The sequence below is a fragment of the Panthera onca genome, chromosome E3, assembly GCF_046562875.1.
Source record: "Panthera onca isolate mPanOnc1 chromosome E3, mPanOnc1 haplotype 2, whole genome shotgun sequence".
Classification (NCBI taxonomy): Eukaryota; Metazoa; Chordata; class Mammalia; order Carnivora; family Felidae; genus Panthera; species Panthera onca.
The window spans coordinates 7,437,388-7,461,881 of NC_138354.1; the positions used below are offsets into that span (position 1 = coordinate 7,437,388).

Genomic DNA, 24,494 nt, shown 5'->3' on the forward strand with positions numbered 1-24,494 from the left:
GCTGGTTCCCAGGGTGTGGCTTGAGATTGTTAAACTGATGGAAGTCAGGTTCTTTGCTAGTGTCTCAAGCGGCTCTCCTTCCCCCTGTGGCCCAGCGTACAGACAGACACCAGCCCTGCACGCGCCCCCAGGTGCCTTTGTGTACTGGCTCTCAAGGATGTAATGCTTTGTAACTGGGAGACGTGGTAGGGCAGAGGAGCTAGGAAGCACTGGCTGCCTTTCAGTGGTTTATGTAGTGAGGACTATTCAGACTGAGGAGAGAGGGCAGAATCCTGATTGCCAGAGGGTGACCTATCTCACTACACTGAGAACAGGCCATACACCTTGGCAGCCTTCAGCCAAGGATTCTTTGCAGGGGGAGTTTCGTGACTTCATCCCAGAGACACCTGTTATAATTTGAAATTGTGTAGACTCTCAGTTTCTGAGTTAGGAAGAAATTTAGAAGTTACTCTAAATGTCCAACCCTCAAATCCAAGATTTTGACTCTGTCTTCTCCTTTATCCTTGCCTTCCCCAGCTAGTTTTTAGCCAAATCCTCTCAAGTCATTCTGCAAAATATCTCTGATCTGTTTCCTCTCTCATTGCCACCGTCAGTTCTCACTTAGGCTGCCTCTGGACACCTGCTTCCTTGAAATTCTAACTTTTTGGTTCTTGTTCTGCTTCTTGGAAGAGCACAGCACCTCTGTTCTCTCTTTCCCCCTGACAAGCACCCAAATATGTGAAGACACTCTTGTCACTTTCTTCTTTGACTAAGTCCACCTCCTCCCTTCTCCAGCACCCTCTCTCCCAGATAGAAGCTAGAAATTGGGTTCAGGAGTCTCTGTTTGGAAAGGCAGCTGCCAGTGCCGGGTAGGGCAGCTGACCCATTCAGAGATGTTTAACCTGTATTCAGGGCGAACAGCTCCAGGGAGAGGAGCCTTTCCTATGGGATCTGGGAACAGAGTAGGAAAGCCAATGTGAAGACATGGAGGTCACTAAGAATCCAGGAGGGGAAATATTCCCAAGTTATTTAAATACCAGCCACGCTAAGGCTACTTCACAAGATCAAAAGACTTGGCAGTTCTGCAGATGTAGAGATCTGTACACATCCAGGTAGCCCAGCGTGGGCAGTTGAGCCCCAACCTCAGAACACATGTGAGTTTTCTATCCTGCTCCCCAAATTCTTTGACACTCTTTATTGAGAGGGTGGGTCTAGGTCCTCTCTCCTGGAATATGAGCTCTGTGATTGCTTGGTTAATAGAATATAGTGGAAATGATGTTGTGCCAGTTTCTGAACCCAAAATTAACTAGCAGCTCCCAACCTCCTGTTTCTTGACATGTTTGCTCTTGGAACCCAATTACCATGCTGTGAGACAGCCCCCAAGCAGCCACATGGAAAGGCCATGTTTTAGGTGTCCTGCCTAGCTGAAGTCCCAGCCTACATCCAGTATCAACCACCAGATGTGCTTCAGATGTGAATCAGATGATTGTAACACCCATCTTTTGAATCTTCCAGCTGAGGCCCCAGGCCTCATCTTTTCTCAGCCTTTTCCAAATTCCTCTCCCATAGAATCCATGGACACGATAAAATGTTTACACCAAGTTGGGGTGGTTTGTTACATAGCACTAGTAACTAAAACAGAACCTTAGAGTCCTAAGACTCCAAAAGTTAGGGCACATTTATCAGTTAAAAAATTATGTAAACATTTACCACTTGTTTTATTACACACTTTAGAAATGTATGGCATGGGGTGCCTGGGTGGCTCAGTCGGTTAAGCGTCTGACTTCAGCTCAGGTCACGATCTCCCGGTTTGTGGGTTCAAGCCCCATGTTGGGCTCTGTGCTGACAGCTCGGAGCCTGGAGCCTGCTTCAGATTCTGTATCTCCCTCTCTCTCTTTGCCCCTCCCCGACTCATGCTCTGTCTCTCTGTCTCTCTAATATAATAAATAAACATTAAAAAATAAATATTATAAAAATAAAAAAAAATAAATAAACATTAAAAAATTTTTAGAAATGTATGGTGAGTTAATAACAAAATAAATGTTTTGAAATATTTTATTTAGCAGTACAAAATACCTTTTTGCTCTAAAAGCAAAGTAATTTTTTTTTTTTAGAGAGTGTAAGCTGGGAGGGGTACAGAGAGAGAGAGAGAGAGAGAGAGAGAGAGAGAGAGAGAATCTTAAGCAGGCTGCATGCTTAGCACAGAGCCCGATGCGGGGCTTGATCCCATGACCCTGGGATCATGACCTGAGCCAAAATCAAGAGTCGGATGCTCAACTGACACTGATGTAGCCACCCAGGCGCCCTGAGAAAAAAAATTTAAATGGTTTAATGTTTTCTGAGGTTCTTCTTGAAAGATCAGTTTATTTTGATAATTGTCTTTTATGGTCTACATAATTGAAAGGGGTACTTCTCAAAACCTTGTGAATCCAAATGGAATAGGTGCTGCTTTGACTGCATTTACTACTTTTTTAAATAGATGAGCCAACACCCACTGAAAGTTTTCATTTGGAAGACTTATAAACAGGTTAGAAGATGCTTTCCAAGTACAATAACAGTGTTCTTAGAGAGGATACACATTGTTCAGGACCACAAAACCACGGCATCGTATAGCATGTAAATTACAGTCCAACATCAATTGTGGGTTTCCCACTCTTACCTTAGGATGATGATCTTCTTAAGAGATGAACCGTGACATTTGGATCCTGGCGAGAGGATACTTCATTGTATTTTGGGGCGCCTGTAGCTCAGTCTGTTAAGCATCTGACTTGATTTTGGCTCAGGTCATGGTTTCGAAGTTCATGAGATCAAGTCCTGCATCGGGCTCTGTGCTAACATCGCGGAGACTGCATGGGATTCTCTGTCTCTCCCTCTCAGCCCCTCACTGCTTGCATGCACACACGTGTGCTCTCTTGCTCTCACTCACAAACTTTAAACTATAATAAAATAAAATAATTAAAAAATTACTTCATTGTATTTTTATCTTTAAAAAAAATGAAAAATGTTAATCTTTTGTCCTGCATGACAGCAGTGGATATTTTGTGTAGTAGCTGAGGTGCAAACATGGCACCTTAAAAACCACAGCTTTGGAGGATGTCGTGCCAGTGAGCCCCTTGCCAACAGAAGTGGGGCTGTGGGCTTCAGAGCAGCAGCGCCAAGTGGTCAGGCCCTGGCCAGGTGGGAACCAGAGCTGAGGCCAGCTGGGGCAAGAGAGGTGGAGGTCTCTGCACAGGCTGACCTTACCTGGGTTGACAAGTGACACCAAACAGTGCTTTCCAGGGGACTGGCACTGCTGTGCATTGCCTGTTAGCTTAGCATTGAATAATTGCTTTTGAATTATTTTAAGTAACCTTCAATCAAGCCTCTTTCTTTTTAACTCTTGTCGTGGCCATAAGCTCTGCAAGAAGGTGAATTGTTTGGTGTTCTCTCCTAAATTGTGAAGAGATTTTTTCCAGGTTACTGAGAAGAGTCTTCAGCTAATAGGTAAGTCATTCTGTGTTCTGAATTCCAGGCACACTGGGATGTTACAAGAAAAAAGAGAGTCTGTGCTTGGAAGGCATGAGAGGATAAGGTGGCAGGATGGTGGAAGGTTTATTTTCACACACATTTTGAAGTCTTCCTTGAGCTCTGTAGTTCCTTCCCCGGGGTTGGGTGGATCACAGGATCTGGAAAGTCTCCCTTGAGCACAGATTCCCTGAGAGCCCTGGGTGTTGAGTTGGGATAGCCAGAGAAATAGCACAGAAGAGGGGGGAGTGTCAGGTAGGAACAGAGAACTAGAAGGGTGGCCAACCTGCCAGATGAAGCCCAGGACACTAGAGAAGCCATCTGGGTGGCAAAGGAGCCTAGAATCCTAGGTGAAACTTGAAGGAAAATATACCTAAGTTAATTCAGTAGGTGAGAGCAGCAAAGGAATCGAGTGGGATAGCAGCAGCTGAAAAAGCCTCTCCTGTCGGCACTGAAGTGGCTCATGTCAGGGGGTGGGGGGCAGCCCAGCCTAGGAACTAAGCACAGGTTCTCTGCTGATGGGGCAGAGGACTGCTGGATTTTGACAAAAACCTTGTAATTTAAATTTTTAAAATGTGTGTGGGAGAGGCAGCTCAGCATGGTTGTTAATAGTGTGGGTTCTGAAGCTAAAATTTTTGTCAAATCCTGGCTTCAGAACCCACATATTAACAACTATGCTAAGCTGCTCTCCCACAGTGAGAGCCTTGTGACCCTGGGCAAGTTCCTTCCTCATAAGGTCATTGTAAGTATGGAGCTAAAATGTTTGACTTGTTCAGAACAAATTTAGCACAGAGTGTACACTCAGATATTACCTTTCATATTTATATTACTTTGATAGGGAAACAAAAATGGCCTTTTCACAACATTTAAAATATTTGTAAAATAAATGGATCAGGTATGAGTCTCAATCTACAAACTCAGGTGGGGAACTCATAAACTCATAAAAGGATGGTCACCAACATATGCTGAAGGCTTGAGCCAGGCACGAGCAGAGTGCTGCATGCCATGAAGCAGAGTATGATCCCTGTTGGGATGTTACTGCTTTGGGAGTTGAGGTTGCTTTGAGCTTGCAGAGCTATGAAATTGTGGCACCAGTTCAACCCTCATGGGCCTAATTCTAGAGACTGATGACAAGAGATCATCAGGACTTGAAGTGTGTGTGGCTGCAGGGATTTCACTAAGAAATGTCAGAGCTGGGGATGCCTAGGTGGCTCAGTTGGTTAAGCATCTGACTGCAACTCAGGTCATGACTCCCGGTTTGTGGGTTTGAGCCCCACATTGGGCTCTGTGCTGACAGCTCGGAGCCTGGAGCCTGCTTCAGATTTTGTGTCTCCGTCTCTCTCTCTGCCCCTCCCCCACTTGTGCGCGCGCGCTCTCTCTCTCTCTCTCTCTCTCTCTCAAAATAAAATTAAAAAAAAATTTTTAAATGTCAGAGCTGGAGGTAGCCATTACCTGTGTCATCTAATGTGTACCTCTGGGCCAGAAAGGGAAGAGGCCCAACAATGCAGGCTTGGTGCTGCAGAGCTTTTGGTTGGTAAATTCAATGACCTTTTGTGTCTCTGAAGCTGAAAATTCTGGAGACTGTTCAGGAGTAACCAAGAAAGTTCTGAGGGCAAGGGTCATCACATCAAAAGCATTCTAATAATTAGGACTGTGCAGTATTGAAACAGGAATAAGCAAATGAATCAACAGATTAGCAAAGAGAATCCAGAAGTAGATCATCTGTAAGAATTTATGATCAAGATGGCATTTCAAAACAGCAAGAGACCTTGAGGATGTTGGCTCTCCACCTAAAAGGTTATACTTTTTACACCATCCCCAAATTAAAATTCTTCAGGGGCAAAAAAGAAACTCTTCCATAGTGTTAGGGATAAAAACAAAATTTACAATGTTATTTTTATAATTTGATCTTCCTAAGCAATGTACAAAATCCAGAAATGATAAAATATTGACAGTCGTAACCTCATGAAGATTAAAATGGGGAAGGACATGGGAATAAGTGGGATAGTGAAAGACAACTTTGATGTTTTCCATTCAGTGTTGTTTTAATTATCTACAATGAGAACTTACCGAGGGGACCATGTGGCTTATGGAGAAGGTTGGTGAGTAGTTGTACCATTGCTTTTGTCCCATCAATCACCAAGTATCGAGCTCCCTGTCTGCTAAAAGCTATACCTTCTTCCAGGGCTCAGAGTCCATCTGTGAGCACTGGCCCAGGGAGAGCCACCACCCAGGCCCAGCCTCTGTGCAGCAGTTGTCCAAGAAGGAAATGTTCCCTTGGGGGCAGCCTCCTGGAGGCGGTGGGATTTGAGCAGGGCCTTGCAAAGTGGGGAGGATCTCGGTGGGAGAGGGGCTACCGGGCTAGGGAGGCTGAGGCTGGTATGTGCCCCCCTGCTCTGCACCCACACTGGGCTGGGTTACCACACCGGTCAGCTGTGCACAGGTCTCCTACCCTGTCACGAACAGCAGCGGAGGAAGCGGCGAGAGCAGGTCTGAGTCAGGTGTGGAGCCAGAGAGGAGGTCAACGGGTCCAGAGGATGCTCACTGGGCTGAGAGCGGTGAAGTGATTGGCCTGGAGGCCCTGCTTCTCTCAGTGTGGTGGGATGACAGTTTGCCCAAGGGACCAACTGGTTTTTGGCTTGCTGTCCTGCTTGAGTGAAGCACAGCCATGGGTACAGGGAAAACCTTACTGCTGTTGCTTTAAGTCTCCCAAGGCAGAGGGTGCATTGCCCTGCATTCACCAAGCTGAGGCAGACAGAGAAGGAAATGGGGCAGGGCTGCAGAGCCCAGCTGCTCCCCGGGCTTGTTCACACATGAAAACTTCCTGTGATGAGAACGGAAACACAGGTGCTGTCCCTACCACAGCAGCTCCCATAGCTGGGGCCGGAGGGGAGCCATGGACAGGCCCCGGGCCCTGGTCCTGCTCTTGGCGCTGCTGACACTCTGCATCACTGCTGGTGAGTGGGGGACTGGAGAGAAGCAGAAGATGGGGCAGGGTGGAGACCCAGCCCTGGGGCCCTCCTATGCCTGTATCCCACAGGGACCCCTGAAGTGTGGGTGCAAGTTCAGATGGAGGCCACCAAGTCCCCGTCCTTCACTGTCCGCTGTGGATTCCTGGGATCTGGTTCTGTCTCCCTGGTGACTGTGAGCTCTGGGGGGCCCGACGGTGCCGGAGGGACTAGACTGGCTGTTTTGCACCCAGAATTTGGCATCCAGCATTGGCCCCCCGCCTGCCAGGTCCACTGGGAAACCAAAACCAGCATCTCCCTCACCTTGGAAGAAGGGTCTGAGGGGATAAGCCCCAATCCCAACACCACCTTCTGCTGCAAATTTGTTTCCTTTCCTGAAGGCTCCCAGGAGGCCTGTGGGAACCTCTTCCTCAGCACAGACCAAGGTGGGGCCAATGAGAGGGGCCAGGGAGGGCAGGGAGGGACCCCAGGGCACTGGCTGCCCATCTGGTACACCTCTCTCTCTATACACAGGGCTCCCTGCCCCTACTCCATCCCCCATACTGCGGGCTGACCTGGCTGGGATCTTGGGGGTCTCAGGGGTCCTCATCTTTGGCTGTGTCTACCTTCTCTACCTGCTGCATCGGCAGAGGCACTGGTGAGACCCAACCCCTGCTGGGCCCAGTCCAAACTCCCACACCAGCGGGCTAGCCACATGCTTTGCTTCTAACCCTCCTCACTTTCCCAGGTCTGTCATGAAGCTTCAGCCACCCTTCACCAGCCCCCAGACACAGACGCGAGCAAGGGTGAGGACTGGGGGATTGTTTGCGAGTGGGGAACAGAGTGGGCTGGTACTGGGGGGCTATGAGGTAGGGCCTAACTCAGGCCTCCTTCCCCATCGTCCCAGCAGGTGGCCAGCCAAGCCTCCCTGGCCTCTCTCCACATCCCGTACACTACTGTCAACACCAACCGTTACCGCCTCGCCACTCTAGACACGGTTCTTCAGCCCCGGCCACTGTCCCCATGGGCAGTGTTCCCCGCCCACACGGCGTGCCAACCTCGGCCTCCTGCCCCCTGGGTGCCCCTGCCAGCCTCTGCACGCAGCAGTTTCATCTCCATTGAGAATGGACTTTATGCTCAGGCGGGAGAGCGGCCTCTCCCAGTTGGCCCCAACTTTGTCCATTTCCCTGACCCTGTGGGGCACAGAACCACGGAGGAGCACTTAGGAGTTCGATGAGAGGGACCCCAAGTCCGCTTGGGCTCCCTCTCTTCTCAGGCCTCTGGGATCCCCTTCTGTTGTGCACCTGTGTCCTGGGTACCCATTGTCTTTGCACATCTTATCTTATTCTCCGGCCTGCATAAGTGTCTCTAACATAAAGCTGGTCAAGGCCCACTCGCCACGGATGTGGTCAGCACGTGTGCACGTGTGGGTACGTGTGGGCACACATGTATCTATGCGAGGTGACAAAATTCCATCCCAGGTTGTTTCCTGTTTTCAAGTCCCCAGCCGTCACAGGTGATGTTGATAACTAAGTCAAAAAAAAAAGTGGTTTCTGACTGGGGCCTTGGCTGGACCTTTTCTTCTTTAGGGGTTAAGAGGTTAGAGGCAGTTTCAACCCCTGGGAGGCAGGAGCCAGGTTAGACTTGGACAGGGATGGGGCCTCAGCATAGGAGACCTCTCCCCTGCTCACCCTCCACTCTGGACCAGGGGGGGTTCCTGGCCCTGTACACCTTGCTGAGTGGCACCAGGGGCTGGGAAGGTGAGATTGGGGGGTCTATACTCCCATCTTGCCATGTCCTAGGACAGCAGCAAGGGCTTCTGGGGCTTCAACCCAAGAAAAGCCCCTGTAGCCTGGCCCAGCATGCCTATGTCGGGCTCCCTGAGATGTTCTGGGGGAGGAGGTCCTGATGCCTTCCTTCCACGGAATTCCACAATATCCACAATTCCACAGAATTGATATTCAGAGGCAGGAGGATCACCTCAGATCTGCCCACAGTAGCTTCCTCTGGCTCCTCTCTTATTACTAGGGCACCAGCACTACTCCCCACTGGGTACTCAGGGGGCAGGTAGAGGCGGGTCAACACAGGGACTGAACACACACTCCCCTACCCACTCATCTTCCCATCCGGGAATCAGCCTCCTGTGGTAAACAGGCCCAGCCACCTGGGCCTCATCACACCTTTGCCATGTGAGAACACGGAAGAGCTCTACAAGCTGCAAGGCTCTACAGGAGTGTGAAAGATTCTGGGTGGCAGCGACAGGATGGTCCTGGAGCCAGGCTCAGGCCGCACCCCCAACCAGGATGGATACCTGCCTGGGAGAGGAGACACCAGCTCTGCCACTAGGTCCTTTACTTGGTTCTGCTTGTGGGAAGTCCCAGGCAGTGCTACCTGCCAAGCCAGGAACCACCCCCTCTGCCTGGTTCAGGAAGAGCCTGCCCAGAGCCTGTGTCCAACCACAGAACCTTCCAGAAACCCAGTTTACTATTCTAGGTATGCTCTGGTGTGGCTTTGCCAGGACCTAGCCCCACCCAGCCACCACCTCTATGAAGCATTGGGGAGAGGGTGGGGCAGGTAGGGTGAGGGGGTAGTTAAGGGGTCATAGGGCCTGCCTTCCTCAGCCTGTGATCATCTTCCTCCTCTGAGGAGACCTCAGCATTGGCCTAATCAGCTCAGTGGTCCCTGCAGGGCTGGGGGCTCAAGGGAGAGGAGAGGGTGCCACAGAGGTCCCGGAGGCCGCTCAGGGAGATGTTAGGGAGGGAGTAGATCTGGGCCCAGCTGCCTTAGGACCATGTCAGGGGCAGGGGTGTGGGGGCAATGGGACTTGCAGGGTCTCAGAGGAGGTGTTGGGGTCTCCCTGGGAAGCCTCGCTTCTCTAGGAAGGGAATGTTTGTGGGACAAGGGAGGGAGCTCTGAGGGACCCCGGGGCCTGAACCTGGCTGCCTGCCCAGGCCACTTACACATTATGGAGTCAGGGAGAGCTCCCCCAACTGGAGCCTGTCTTCTACAAGCTCAGACAGCCACAGCCAGCCTGGTCCCCATGGTATGTGAAACCCAAAACTTCAGGAGCCAGGAAGTCTCCACAGCTGGCCTGCTCCCAGCAGTCCAGCCCCATGTCCCAGAACCAGCAGCGCTGAAGGGACCAGCTGGGTGAGTGCAGTTGTTGGGGCTGCCAGACCCACTCAGCCCCAGAGATTCCAGGGACAGACCCCTTCTCAGACCCCAGCCTGGGAGCTCATGCTCTACTGTTTGCTCATTCAGTGCACGTGGTAATCGACACCAGAGAGAGAAAGAGGTGCATTGCCCAAGAGGACAGAACTGAACTAGCCCCTTTACTTCCATGTCCAGGACATGCCTTCTGCCATAATGTGAGATAAGGTTTGGGCTTTGGACCCTCTTGACTTGGAGTTCCAGGGGCCACTTCCTGACTGTGAAACCTCCAGCAGCTTAACCTCTCTCTGAGGTTCACTTTGCTCATCGAGTACATAATAAGAGTCATAAGGCCTGAGGGGAGGGTGAAGATTGTAAACCGGGACCAAGTACTAAGCAACTTTGCACGGAATATGTTACTTAGGACTTACAACTCGAAGAGGTAGGTGTTTTCAGTAAGTCCATTTAACAGATGTGGAGCCTGAGACTGGAAGGCGGAGGTACTTTCAGCAGGGAGCAAAGGAGGCACAGCGACAGCAACGAGGTCTGGATGTCTCCGTGACTGTGCTTGGCTGGGGCAGCAGGGGAGGCCGCGGGCAGGCGGCGACCTTCGGGAGCCGGGAGCAGAACGAGGCCTGGGCCTGGGGCGGGAGGCCGGGCGTGCAGGAACCACCAGGTGGCGCCGCTGACGCCTGCCTCGGAGCTGCCGGCGAGCGGGCTCCGGAGGTCGCTCCACAGGAGACACCAGTGCCGCCCGAGAGAAGAGCATCTTCCGAGGTGCCGCCGGGGTCTCGGGGAAAGGATAAGAGTTGTGACTCACCCGTGTCTGCGACCCTCACCCCTCCGTACCGGCTCCCTCAGCCCAGCCCTCGCCCACCGCAGCTGGACCGACAGCCCCGGACAGCTCTCCCCTCCGCAAACGGCCCTCGGGACGCCCCCACCCCGTGGCCGACTTCACTGGCGGTCAGTAGCTCCTTCTCCCCCCAGCAGCCCAGCGGTGGTCCCCGGGAACCCGCTCCCCGACCCCCCCACCCTCGCTCGGGCTGCCCCTCGGGACCCCGGAGCGCTCCTTCCGCAGGCCTGCTCCCACCCACCCTCGCGCTCGCCCACCCGATTTGGCTCCGGAGATCGTTGCCGGCCCCTGCCAGCGTGAGCCCTTCTCCCCACCCGGATTCCGCCACCTGTTCCCGGGACCTTTCCTAGCCCTTTCCCCCGCGGCTCTTCCTAGCGATGGGAGAAAAAGAACAAAGACCAGACTTTGCTGCGACTCCGGAGGCAGCAAAGGTTACAGATTGTAACACTCTTCTATTCCTTCAGGGACTTCCTTTAATGTTTTACCGCTGTAGCTTCATCACTGTGGTCAGTGTAACTTCCCTCTGATAACTGCACACCTCCTCCTGCCCAGGATATATGTTAACAGTCTTCTTTCAACATATGGCCGCTGATACACATCTCTCTCTCAAATACACATCTGAGTCTCAGGACTGTTCTACTAGACAATGAAATAACCTTACCCTAACAACAGGATAACTGCAGCTCTTTCTGCCCACGGTCCGACCCGTGCTGTAATACAAACACCTGTTTGGCACCCAAAACATCTCGAGAATTCTTTTTTGACTCTTTGCTCTGCAGCCCCATATCACTAGTACCCCCACCCTCCTTGTGGTCCACTGCCCGTATAGACCATCCCTGCTTCTCTCCACTCAGGACTTTCAGCAGCCACCACTCTGTACTGACCCCTAGGCCGTGGGTTCAAGGCACCTGGCAGCTGCTTCCCCATGCAGGCACCCTCTGGGGATCAGAGGGAGTGCCGGGATTTGGACAGCTTGACCTCCTGCTGGCTGGGTGACTTCTGCACCTGTAGGCCAGGAAGACTCCAACCCTTGCTGGGTTCACTGCTGGACACTGGATGATGTGATGACCTCACCCCTGGCCATTGTCAGGTGCTCATCCTGCTCATGCTGACCTCTACAGTGAATGGCAGGGGCCTGGGACCTAGAAAGAAATTAGGACAGAGGCTCAGCCGGTGGACATGGGTAAAAGGCCACGTCCAGGATGAGCTGGGGGCTAAAAAGGGCTAGGGTTGAACTAGGAGAGCTTCCTGCCTCCCTCCTGTTTTCTGGGCCTCTCTCAGATCCTATGGCGGAGTAACTCCCCCACGAGAAACTCCAGGCTGTGCCCCCACTGCAACACAGGGACACACATATGCATAAGATACCAGGTGTGTTGGCCCAGCCATGGGCAGGGGGAAGCTTTCCAACTTCAGATTCCAGGCAAACCTTGCTGAGGGGGACCGGTGACATCTGGAATCTCAACAACTGCTCTTCAAAAAATATTGTTAAGAAAATAAAAAACCAAACCACAGGAGTGCCTGGGTAGCTCAGTCGGTTAAGCATCTGACTCTTGATTTCGTCTCAGGTCACGATCTCAAGGTTCGTGGGATTGATCCCCTCATCAGGCTCTGTGCTGATAGCACAGAGCCTGCTTGGGATTCTCTCTCTCTCTCTCTCTCTCTCTCTCTCTCTCTGCCCCTCCCCCCACTCATGCACTCTCTCTCAAAATAAATAAATAAACATTTTTTAAAAAAACTACAGACTGGGAAATACACTTGCAAAGCATGCATCTGATAAAGGACTTGTCACCACAATCTCTAAAGAACTCTCAATACTCAATAACAAAAATCCCAATTTTTAAAAATCGGACAAAAGATTTGAAGCAATACTTCATCAAAGAAGAGATACACATGACAAATAATTGCATGAAATGAATTTCAAAATCACTAGTTATTCAGAAAATGCAGATTAAAACCACAAGATACAATACCAAGAGCTAGTGAGAATGCAGAGCAACTGAAACTCTCACACTTTGCTGATGGGGATTCAAAATAGTATAATCATTAATTGGAGCAAGAACATTCCAGAGGTCATCAGGCCCTGGGTGCTGAATGATATGGACCAAACAACAATAACAAAAGGTACAATCACTTTGAAAAACACTTTGGGGGGGGGGGGGGCACCTCAGTGACTCAGTTGGTTAGCCTTCCAACTTTGGCTCAGGTCATGATCTCATGTTTGGTGAGTTCAAGCCCCGAGTCAAGCTCTGTGCTGACAGCTTGGAGCCTGGAGCCTGATTCGGGTTCTGTGTCTCCCTCTCTATCTGTCCCCCACCCCCTCACACTCTGTCTCTCTCTGTCTCTCTGTCTCTCTCTCTCTCTCTCTCTCTCTCAAAAGTAAATAAACATTAAGAATTAAAAGAAAAATATTTTGGCAGATTCTTCTAAATATAAATACGTATGAACCATATGACCAAACCTCCCACTTCTAGGTATCTACCCCACAGAAAGGAAAACATGTTGTCACACAAATCTGTATGTTCATAGCAGTTTTATTCATAATCACCCAAAACTGTGGGGAAAAAAACAATTGTCCATCACCTGATCAACTGGTGACTGGATATATGAGTAGTGAGACATCCACACAATGCAATATTACCAGTAGTAAAAAGGAATCAACTACCAATACACATAATAATGTGAATAAATCTCAAAATTACTTTGCTAAGTGAAAGAAGCCAAACCCAAAAGGCTATGCTTCCATTTATATGACTGTGGAAAATTAATAAAGGAAATTTCACTAAAACCAAGTCGGGAAGTTAGGAAGATGTGTTCTCAAGCTTTGCTAGTAGTCATCAATTGCAAATGCAACAGAAAGAACTGAGCCTTTCAGGTGGATACTACTTTATTACCCTAACAAGAGGAAGAAAGGTTTTCATCCCCCACCCCCGCCCCCGCAACAGCCCAGCCAATGAGAGACATACTCAGCCGATGAGAAGCCACTGTAGTTGAACTTCCCCAGGTCAGTCCGATGGACTTGCTTATAACAGACTTCCCAGCTTCCCCCTTTCTTCTGTTAAAATACATTTCTCTTTGGGAGGCAGGCGGGAGGGGGGAAAATGGGTGATGGGCATTGAGGAGGGCACTTGTTGGTATGAGGACTGGGTATTGTATGTAAGCGATGAATCATGGGAATCTACCCCAAAACCAAGAGCACACTGTACACACTCTATGTTAGCAAACTTGACAATAAATTATATTAAAAAAAACAAAAAACAAAAACATTTCTCTCCTTTATGTGGCAGACATGCCTCTGATTTTGCCATAGCTGGTTTGTTCCATATTGTAATCCTCTGCTGTTCCTGAACAAACCCATTTTTGCTGGTGAAATAACCAGCAGTATTATTTTTAAGATGAACACAACATTCTAGAAAAGGTAAAATTATAGGGACAGAATTCAGAGCAGTGACTGCCAGGGACTAGAGCCGGGGAGGGAGGATTGATTACAAAGGGGCATGAAGGAGTTCTTGGGGTAATGGAAAAATTCTCTATTTTGATGGCCACTGCATGACCTTATACCTTTAAAAACCTCACTGAACTACAATACCTGAAAAGGAAAAATATTGTAGGTAAATTATACCTCCATAGACCAGATTTAGTTTAAAAAGATACAATTATCTAAAACAGCAAACAATGAGGTAATAGGAATAAAATGAATAAATCTAACAAAACATGTAAGATCTTTTTGGAAACAACTATAGAATCAGGCCATCAAAGACTGCTGATATTAGAATTATCTGACACATCATAAAATAAATTATCTAAAGGAAGAAAAGAAGATATTGGAAACATGATGAAACAAGAAAATGCAAAAGCAACCAGGTAAATTTTGGGGGGAAAAACACAAATAGAAACTCTAGAAATAGAGGCGCCCCGGGGGCTGTCAGTTAAGTGGCCAACTCTTGATTTCAGCTCAGGTCATGATCCCAGGGTCATGGGATCATGCCCCCCATCAGGCTCCATGCTGAGCTTAAAGCCTGCTTAAGACTCTCTCTCCCTCTGCCCCTCCCCCAATCTTGCTCATGCACATGCACGCTCTCTCTCTCTCTCTCTGTGTCTCAGAAATAAATAAACATAAAAAAAAAAAAAAAAGAAAAGAAACTCTAGAAATATAAATTATAAAAATTAGGGGTGCCTGGGTGGCTCAGTCAGTTAAGCATCCGCCTTCAGCTCAGGTCATGATCTCGCAGTTTGTGGGTTCGAGCTCCACATCAGGCTCTGTGCTGACAGCTCCCTCTCTCTCTGCCCCTCCCCCACTCATGCTCTGTCTCTCAAAAAAAAAAAAAAAAAAAAATATATATATATATACACAAATTTAAAAAGTAAGTGGATAAATTAAACAGCAAATTAGATACAGCTAGAGATAAAATTACTGGACAGGCTTGAGACAGATCCAGAGATATTGTCAAAATGCAGCATGGAAATACAGAGATGAAAAATATGAAGAAAAAAATCAAACATAAAAGACAGAGTAAGAAAGTTGGCTGCATCTAATAATATTAATTTCAGAAACAGAGACTGAAAAACTGGGAAGTAAGCATTGTCTCTTTGAAGAGACAATGGTTAAAACTTTTCCAGTATTGATTCAGGAAGCCCAATAAATTCCAAGAATAATAAATATAAAAAAGTCCATAACCAGAAACATTCCAGTAAAACTACAAAATGCCAAAAACAAAGAGAGGATGTTAATAGACAAAATGATTTTAAAAAGTCACAAAAAACAATATCTATAGCATGGCCACAAGTATACAGCTAACTTCTCAATGGAACCCAAAAGGTAGTGCAATGTTATCTTTGAATTGTGAAGAAAAAGTAGTGTCCACCTAGAATTATACACTAGGATAAATTATTTTTTTAACGTTTATTTTTGAGAGAGAGAGAGCAGGGAACGGGCAGAGAGAGGGGGACAGAGGATCTGAAGCAGGCTCTGCACTGACAGCAGAGAGCTCGATGTGGGGTCGAACACATGAACCGTGACATCATGACCTGAGTCAAAGTCAGTTGCTCAAATGACTGAACCACTTAGGCACTCCTAGGATAAGTTATTTTTAAGAACACTGGAAAAATACATTTTCAGTCAAAAGTAACAGAAAGAAGTAAATTCTGAGATACAAAAGGGGATGGGGAGAAGAAAGAAGCATGTAGATAAATCAAAACAAATTGAGCCTGACAAACAATACCAGCAATGCCTAGTTTGTGGGATTCAAAGTATCAAGGTAGGAGTCCCAGCACTGGTTACGGTGGAATAAATAATACCCCACCCCATGTCTTCCACCCATTACAACTAAAACCTTGGACAGAGTCCACAAAGCAAATAATAGAGGACTGCAAAGTAGGTAATAACAGACTGGAGAGAGAAATCAAAACTCAGGGAAATAGGGGCACCTGGATGGCTCAGTTGGTTAAGCGTCCGACTTTTGCTCAGGTCATGATCTCCCATTTCGTGAGTTCAAGCCCCATATGGGGCTCTGTGCTGACAGCTCTGAGCCTGGAGCCTGCTTCAGATTCTGTGTCTCCCTCTCTCTGCCCCTCCCCTGCTTGTGCTCTGTCTCTCTCTCTCAAAAAAAATAAACATTAAAAAATTAAAAAAAAAAAAAAAAACTCAGGGAAATATATGGCAGTGAGTTTATGGTTTTCTTTGGTTTTTCATCATCCCAGGTCTCCAGTTCACAATCAGAACATCCTGGATCCCAGAACTGCACAGCGGGCACAGGAAGAAAGAGCTCCAAGAGAAACTCTCTTGTTCTGGTCAGAAGACTAAGAGGGAGAGGGTAAGGGGAAACCCTGCTTTTATTTTTATTTTTTTTTTTTAACATTTATTCATTTTTGAGAGATACGGTGTGAATGGGGGAGGGGCAGAGAGAGAGGGAGACACAGAATCCCATGCCAGCTCCAGGCTCTGAGCTGTCAGCACAGAGCCCAACACAGGGCTTGAACTCAGGAACCGGGAGATCATGACCTGAGCCAAAGTCAGACGCTTAACCGACTGAGCCACCCAGGCGCCTTCCTGCTTTATTTTTAATCCCACCCAAGCCTGCCCTGAGGCACTCTCATGGCAGTAATGGTGACATAGCAGCAGCAGACACGCCCACAATAACAGAGAAACCAGGAGACAGAGGGGGAAAAAACCCCAAAACCCTTTGCCTGATAGAAACTAGCAAAGGGAAAGAATGTGGGGGGAATCCCCCTGTTTTTTTTCTCTCTTCCTTTCCTCTAACTGCTTCCCCTAAGAGGTAGATGACCTCACAGGAAGTGCATGACAAGAAGTGCAAGGGGAAACTAAAATCTTGGCCTTCTTATCTTTATGAGGAGGAAGCTTGAAAAAGGAATTCCATAAGCTGTATATGAAGCCCCAAGCCTATCTCCAAGATACACACACATGGAATGGATCACTGAAAGCATACCACAGGCTTTGAGAACCAAACTGTGGTGTAGATCCCCACCCTGGTCTCAGAATGGCCCATGGGCAGTGGAGGGTGGGTGGAGGGGAACAGGGGGTGTGGGATGCACACACAGGACAGATCCAAACACCACAGCCGAGTTTTTAAATGGCACTGAAACCAGAGCCCACAGAAGGTGTGTTGGGACTTGCGGTCTGAACGTAGCTCAACTGTGTGCCAAAACAGAGATGTCAACATTCTCCGTAGAACTTTAACAGGACCCAGCATCTCATAGCATAATGATACTTAAAATGTCCAGGATAATCCAAAATTACTTGGCATGCAAGGAAACAGGAAAACTCAACAGCCCACAAGGTAAAAGACATGAATCCCAAGATGTTGGAATGATCAGACAAAGACTTTCGTGTAGCTGTTTTATCACTATGCCCCCATGAAATAAATGTAAACAGTCTTGAAATGAATGGAAAGATAGACCTTCTCAGCAGAAAATAAAAGCCATAAAAAAAAGTCAAATGGAAAATTTAAAGCTGACAAATATGATAACTGAAACAAAAAGTTAATTGGAAGTCTTCAGTAGCAGAATGGAGATGAGACAGGAAAGAATCAGGAGACTTAAAAACAGATCAAAAGAAATTATCCAACCTGAACAGCCAGGAAAAATAAGATTTTAAAAAATGAACAGAGCCTTAAAGACCCATGGGACAATATAAAAAGATCGAACACATATGTCATTGGAATTCTGGAGGAAGAGGAACTTGAGACCAATGAAGAAAGGAATATTTAAACAAACACTGGCTAAAAACCTCTCAAATACAGTGAAAGACATAAAATTAAAGATTTAAGATCAGTGAGGGGCGCCTGGCTGGCTCAGTCGGTTGAATGTCTGACTTTGGCTCGGGTCATGATCTCACAGTTCGGTTCATGGGTTCAAGCCCTGCATCGGGCTCTGAGCTGTCAGCACAGCTGAGCCTGCTTCGGATTCTGTGTCCTGCTGTCTCTCTCTCTGCCCACCCCCTCTCAAAAATAAATAAAAATTTTAAAATTTTTGAAAAGAAAGCAAAACAAAACAAAACAAAACAAAACAAGTATTGTTTAAAAAAAAAAGATCAGTGAACGGATCAACTCAAAGATAATCATGTCCAGACACATCATAATTAAACTAGTGAAAACCAAAGATAAAGAAATAAATCGTCAGAGCAGCCAGAGAATAACAAAGCATTGCATTCAATCATTCAAACTACTACAGATTCCTCATCAGAAACCATGGAGGCCAGAAGAGAGAAAAACCATGCTTCAAGCACCCAAAGAAAGAGCCATCAACCCAGAATCCTCTATCCAGCAAAAATATCCTGTAGCAATGAAGGAGAAAGAAAGATATTCCCCAATATGGAAAAGTTCACAGCCAACACACCACCTGCTAAAGGAAATTTCATAGGGAAGAGAAACAGCATCACAGGGAAGCTTCAAACTTCTATAATGTAGGATAAACAACAGAAATGATGATTATCCAAGAGAATATGACAGATTATTTTTCTCCTCTTAAATTCTTTAAAGTAACATGATTACTGAAAGCAAAAAATTATAACATTATCTGGTGAGGATTTTTCATGATTTTAGATTTAACACGTATGAAAATGACAACAAAAAGGACCTCTATGGTTTACCATTTCACTTGAAATGGTAAAATATTAATTTTAACTAGACTGTGAAAAGTTCAGTGTATCTGTTGTAATCCCTATAGTGACTACGAAAACACTACTTCAATAAATGGTGCTGGGACAACTGGATATCTAGACACAACAGAAGGAAGTTTTTGTTTGGAATAATGGCAAAGTTTTATAAATAGAGACTGGTGATGATTGTACAACATTGTACAATATTGTGAGTATAAGTGATGTCACTGAATTCCACCTTAAAAATGTTTAAAATGGAAAATGTTATGTATATTTTACCACAAGTTTTAGGAATTAATAATGTCATATACCAAAAACAAAAACCACTGAACTGTATGCTTTAAATGAGTGAATTGTATGGTGTGTGAATCATGGCTCAGGAGAGCTTTCCTTTTTAAATGGGACAAACAGTCTTAACTACATGTGCTTGGAAATGAAGAGACACACTCTTAAATAACTCTTGGACCAAAAATAAGTTAAAAGAAACTCCTACTTGGCAACAAGAAGGAAAACACTGTCATAACAACACCTTTGGACATAATGAAAGCCGTATGCAGAGAAAAGTGTCCTGTCTTAAAGGCATTTGATATAAAAAAGAAAAATGAGGGGCGCCTGGGTGGCTCAGTTGGTTAAGAGTCCAACTCTTGATTTCGGCTCAGGTCATGATCTCATGGTTGGGGAATTTGAGCCCTGCCTCAGGCTCTGCTCTGACAGCATGAAGCCTGCTTAAGATTCGCTCTCTCCCTCTCTCTCTGTTTCTCTGTCTCTCTCTCTCAAAATAAATAAATAAGCTTATTAAAAATTAAAATAAATTAGTTAAGAAGAAGAAAAATGAAATGAATAAAAAATAAAGTTTGGGGATTGAGACTGTTGAATGTTTCTCAAAACTTAGATCCCTTTCCTTCAGGAAACACAAAAATGTGGGCCCCTACACACGTTTCCTGTGTATTTTAGTGGTTAATTCTTAACAGAACATTAAAGAGGTTAAAAAATATATTTACACATTAAAAAGTGGTCTATTAAAACTCTCAAAACTATTCTAAGTTTAAATATTTTTAATTACACCCCAAACAGAATTTGTTGTAATTTTACCTACCTGGGTTTACTGGAAGCAAACGCATCCATTAAACTTTTAAAATCTACTGAATTTTTTTGGAGTCCTCTTATGGCTCTGATCTGAGGCCAGTGCCTCCCCAGCCTCACCCCGATTCTAGTCCCACATCTAAATACATTTCCCCTCTCACAGACAGGTGGGGGTTGGACAACTGATTTCTGGCCAGTGCAGTATATTGCCTCCAGAGGAAGTGATCTAAAACTCTTTATGCAATCTTCCACGTGCTCTGTTTCCCCATCTGCCAGGCACGTGGAGAGGAGCCTCCAGAACTACAGGAGGTGAAACTGCAAGATGGAAGGAGCCTGGGTCCCTGAGTTCCTGAGTGCAGGAGAGACCAAGAAGATGCCCAGGAGAGCCTCAAACCAGGAACATCCACACTGGAATGCTACACAATCCAGTACTGACTTTCCTTGTGTTAAACCACAAGCATTTGGGGATTGCTTGTCACATAGTGGTCGGATTTACCTTATCCCATGTAGCTCCGGCCCAAGAATGAAAAAAATTATTTCTGTCTACATTTTCCAACCTACATTGTGGCTCTCCTCCCTCCAAAAGCAGAAGTTTTCTGCAATAAATAGAACAGAGAGCCGCCGAGCACTTCACCCTTTGTATCTACCACACATTTGCCGACAATGAATTCACACTCTGCAAGCCTTTGTCCAGGCGTAAAGCGGGGCATATCCTGGCTGGAAACAGATGGCTCTCAGATGAAGGCAATTGCAAGAGAGCTTAAAGGAATCTTTACAGAGGATGAAATGGGCAGGGCGTAGGAACGCTATGGAGACAGAGTGGTGGCCCACAGACACTGCAGCAAGTCTGAGGTTGTATCTCCAGGCCCCAGAGAGTAGTTACCAGAATTCAGAGGGAGGCAGGGAGAGCTGTGTGGAAAGGGCTGCCTACCAGGCTGTGACGGGCACCGTACCTGGAGTTGGGCAACAGGGATCCCACCCTGGCCCACCCTAGAAAGTCTTGAACATAAAAACATACAAGTGGAGGGCACCTGGGTGGCTCAGTCAGTTGAGCATCCAACTTCGGCTCAGGTCATGATCCTACAGTGTGTGGGTTCGAGTCCCATGTCAGGCTCTGTACTGACAGCTCAGAGCCTGGAGGCTGCTTTGGATTCTGTGTCTCCTATCTCTGCCTCTCCCCTGCTCATGCTCTGTCTCTCTGTCTCTCTCAAACATACATATAAGTGAATTTATAAAAGACACATGAACATCCAGGAATCTGACACCCATTGCTGGGCCAGTTCAACCTGGAACCTGCTAACAGGGATCTCAAGACTATCAGTCTTCCGGCTCCAGAGAAGTGCTTCTCCCCCCAGATTGCCCCATGTTCTGACACAGGGGGGGACTGGACCTAAGGCCAGAGGGGTGGGGGTTGTGCCCTTGTTGACAAAAGAGACTGTCTTTGCATGGGCCTAGGTAAAGGAAAGGGGCAGAGGAGCTACATAAGTAACAGAAAGACTAATTTGTTAAATCTTGCCCTCAGATAACTTGAATGCAATAGTTTTTGTATAACACACAACTATCTCCTAGTTGTATCAAACACCCACTCTCTCTCTTCTTCATGTTCCAATTCATCGTCCCAGAGATACTCACAGGTTAGCATGCTATGCCTAACAGGTGCAGACGGCAACTACAGAAATTCTTAGTACATACCTATATATATGCATATGTACATGTATACACATTCCATATATATATATATATATATATATATATATATGCATGGGTATAAAATATATATGTGAGTTTGACATATACATGAAGCGAGCTACCAAAGTTGATTTAAAATGTGGTTAAGGGGTGCCTGGGTGTCTTAGTTGGTTGAGTGACTGATGCTTGATTTGGCTCAGGTCATGAGCCCAGGGTCCTGGGAATTAGCCCCACATCTCCACTGAGTGTGGAGCCTGCTTGAGATTCTCTGTCTCTCTCTCTCTTTCTCTCTCCCTCTATCCCTCTCCCCATCTTATGCTCTCTCTCTCTAAAATAAAATAAAAGTATAAAACGTGGTTAAAATCATAATGTGATAACAATTTATATCATAAAACTAAAATATTTTGTAGTATTTTCTATAACAAAGATAACTTGTGACATGTGATCCCCTCCAAGCACATGAATATGTTGGGTAAAATGTATGACATTTCCAAATCTGAGTATTGCTTTAAGAATGGTATTGATTGCTGCCTCAGCAGAGAGAAGTTTTCTCCAACTAGAATTGATAAAACAGGGACACCTGGGTGGCTCAGTCGGTTGGGTGTCCGACTTCAGCTCAGGTCATGATTTCACAGCTCCTGAGTTAGAGCCCCACGTCGGGCTCTGTGCTGACAGCTCAGAGCCTGGAGCCTGCTTTGGATTCTGTGTCTCCCTCTCTCTCTCTCTCTCTACCCTCCTCTGCTCATGCTCTGTCTCTCTCTGTCTCAAAAAGTAACGTTAAAAAAAATTTTAGAATTGATAAAACAACACAACCACAGAACTACAATGATTCAAAAAAGGTTGCCTAATTTGGCATTACTACCCATACAAAACAAATTATATGACAATAGTGATTATAATGTGTTTAGTGATTTTACTGAGAAAAGTTAAAAAATAAATTTGACTACATAAACAGATAATACATAAGAATTCCATGTCTTTAATTTTATTTTATTTTTTATTTCTTAAAATCTACATCCAAATTAGTTAGCATATAGTGCAACAATGATTTCAGGAGTAGATTCCTTAGTGCCCCTTACCCATTTAGCCCATCCCCCCTCCCACAACGCCTCCGGTAACCCTCAGTTTGTTCTCCATATTTATGAGTCTCTTCTGTTTTGTCCCCCTCCCTGTTTTTATATTATTTTTATTTCCCTTCCCTTATGTTCATCTGTTTTGTCTCTTAAAGTCCTCATATGAGTGAAGTCATATGATTTTTGTCTTTCTCTGACTAATTTCACTTAGCATAATACCCTCCAGTTCCATCCACGTAGTTGCAAATGGCAAGATTTCATTCTTTTTGATTGCTGAGTGATACTCCATTGTATATGACATTTTCTTTATCCATTCATCCATAGATGGACATTTGGGCTCTTTCCATACTTTAGCTATTGTTGATAGTGCTGCTAAAAAAATGGGGGTGCAGCACACCTGTAGCCCGTAGATAAATGTCTAGTAGTGCAATTGTTGGCTCGTAGGGTAGTTCTATTTTTAGTTTTTTGAGGAACCTCCATACTGTTTTCCAGAGTGGCTACACCAGCTTGCATTCCCACCAACAATGCAAAAGAGACCCTCTTTCTCCACATCCTCGCCAACATCTGTTGTTGCCTGAGTTGTTAATGTTAGACATTCTGACAGTTGTGAGGTGGTATCTCATTGTGGTTTTGATTTGTATTTCCCTGATGATGAGCGATGTTGAGCATTTTTTCATGTGTCGGTTGGCCATCTGGATGTCTTCTTTGGAGAAGTGTCTATTCATGTCTTCTGCCTATTTCTTCACTGGATTATTTGTTTTTTGGGTGTTGAGTTTGATAACTTCTTTATAGATTTTTACTAACCCTTTATCTAATATGTCATTTGCAAATATCTTCTCCCATTCTGTCAGTTGCCTTTTAGTTTTGTTGATTGTTTCCTTCGCTGTGCAGAAGCTTTTTATTTTGATGAGGTCCCAGTAGTTCTCTTTAATTTTTTTTTAATGTTTACTTATTTTTGAGAGACAGAGGGCATGAGCAGGGGAGTGGCAGAGAGAGAGGAAGACACAGAAGCTGAAGCAGGCTCCAGGCTCCACAGAGCCCCATACAGGGCTCGAACCCACGAACTGTGAGATCATGACCTGAGCCAAAGTAAGATGCTTCATTGACTGAGCCACCCAGGCACCCCTACGTCTTTAAAAATCTGCAAATATCGCCAACCCAAAACAGAACATCCAGGCTCCTGTAATAATAATCAGTTCAGCTGTCTTTGTTTTGCTAACTGTCATTTGCATAAAAACACATTTCTCAATTTTGTATTATGAAGGCATACTTCTCAGGGCAGAGAGATATTATTTGCCAAGTTATGATAACTTAAATATTTAGACATAAGGCACAGGGCTCTGGTTGTACTCTGGCCTTTTGCTGGCACTGAATAACTACATTTCTATAGACACCATGAGTTAATAAAGGCCTGTGACAGGGTGTGTGCCTGGGAACCGTTTGCAGCTATTACTCCCAGACTCTGGAGAAGCCTCTTCCACCTGGGGTCCTTATGGGGGTCACCACCCACACTCACTGTTCTCAGATGCAAACTCCCTCTCTCGGGTCTCCTGGGTCTCACCCTCATCTCAGCTTGTGTTGTCCAAGATGCACTGGTAACCACTTTATCACAGTAATTATGCTCCAGTGAAAGACCAGGGCCACCAGGGCCGGCAGCCACTCTGCATCTGAACAGGAAATATAGGGAAGCCAATCGTCACGCTGGAAAGCAGACATGGGAGGGAGAGACTGTGTGGTGCCTCAACGGGCCCAGGACCCCGAAGCCCGCTTTGAGCTCCAGAAACTGGGAGAGGCGGGAAGGATCCTTCCCTAGAGCCTTCAGAGGGGGCACAATCCGTCCACACCTTGACTTTGGACTTCTGGCCTCCAGAGTTGTGAGGGAATAAATGTCTGCTCTTTCAAACCAAAAACACATCAGTACCAGGGGCCAGTGACACGCAGTGAATGACATGAAGTTTGAGGCCGACATGAACCAAAGTGTCGCCTCAGCTGAGATCCGTTGGCCAGTTCAGGCCTTGTAAGAATGTGCTCAGCTCAGGCCACTAAAAACATATTTCAAATAAAGGAAGGAAAAAAAAGAGGAGGACTATGTGTCCATCATA

General features: G+C 46.3%; 1 protein-coding gene across 3 annotated transcripts; it reads left to right on the top strand.

Annotated features, from left to right (window-relative positions):
• Positions 1-6,250: 6,250 nt before the first annotated feature.
• On the top strand, positions 6,251-9,212 carry PVRIG (PVR related immunoglobulin domain containing). Of its 3 annotated transcripts, none has more exons than XM_060649377.2 (5): positions 6,251-6,440; positions 6,524-6,877; positions 6,966-7,089; positions 7,180-7,237; positions 7,339-9,212. In XM_060649377.2, the coding sequence occupies exons 1-5, from the start codon at positions 6,380-6,382 to the stop codon at positions 7,666-7,668; spliced, it is 927 nt and encodes a 308-aa protein (XP_060505360.1). In that variant the 5' UTR covers positions 6,251-6,379; the 3' UTR covers positions 7,669-9,212. The 3 variants fall into 3 exon arrangements, with proteins under 3 accessions (XP_060505360.1, XP_060505361.1, XP_060505362.1); XM_060649378.2 differs by having other exon boundaries at positions 7,342-9,212; XM_060649379.2 differs by having other exon boundaries at positions 6,686-6,877.
• Positions 9,213-24,494: the final 15,282 nt, after the last annotated feature.

Bases quoted from the DNA above. Each gene is read 5' to 3' on its own strand.
- PVRIG (XM_060649377.2), top strand. From the start codon at position 6,380: ATGGACAGGCCCCGGGCCCTGGTCCTGCTCTTGGCGCTGCTGACACTC. The intron at 6,441-6,523 runs GTGAGTGGGGGA...TGTATCCCACAG, and splicing joins GACACTCTGCATCACTGCTG to GGACCCCTGAAGTGTGGGTG. The intron at 6,878-6,965 runs GTGGGGCCAATG...CTCTATACACAG, and splicing joins CTTCCTCAGCACAGACCAAG to GGCTCCCTGCCCCTACTCCA.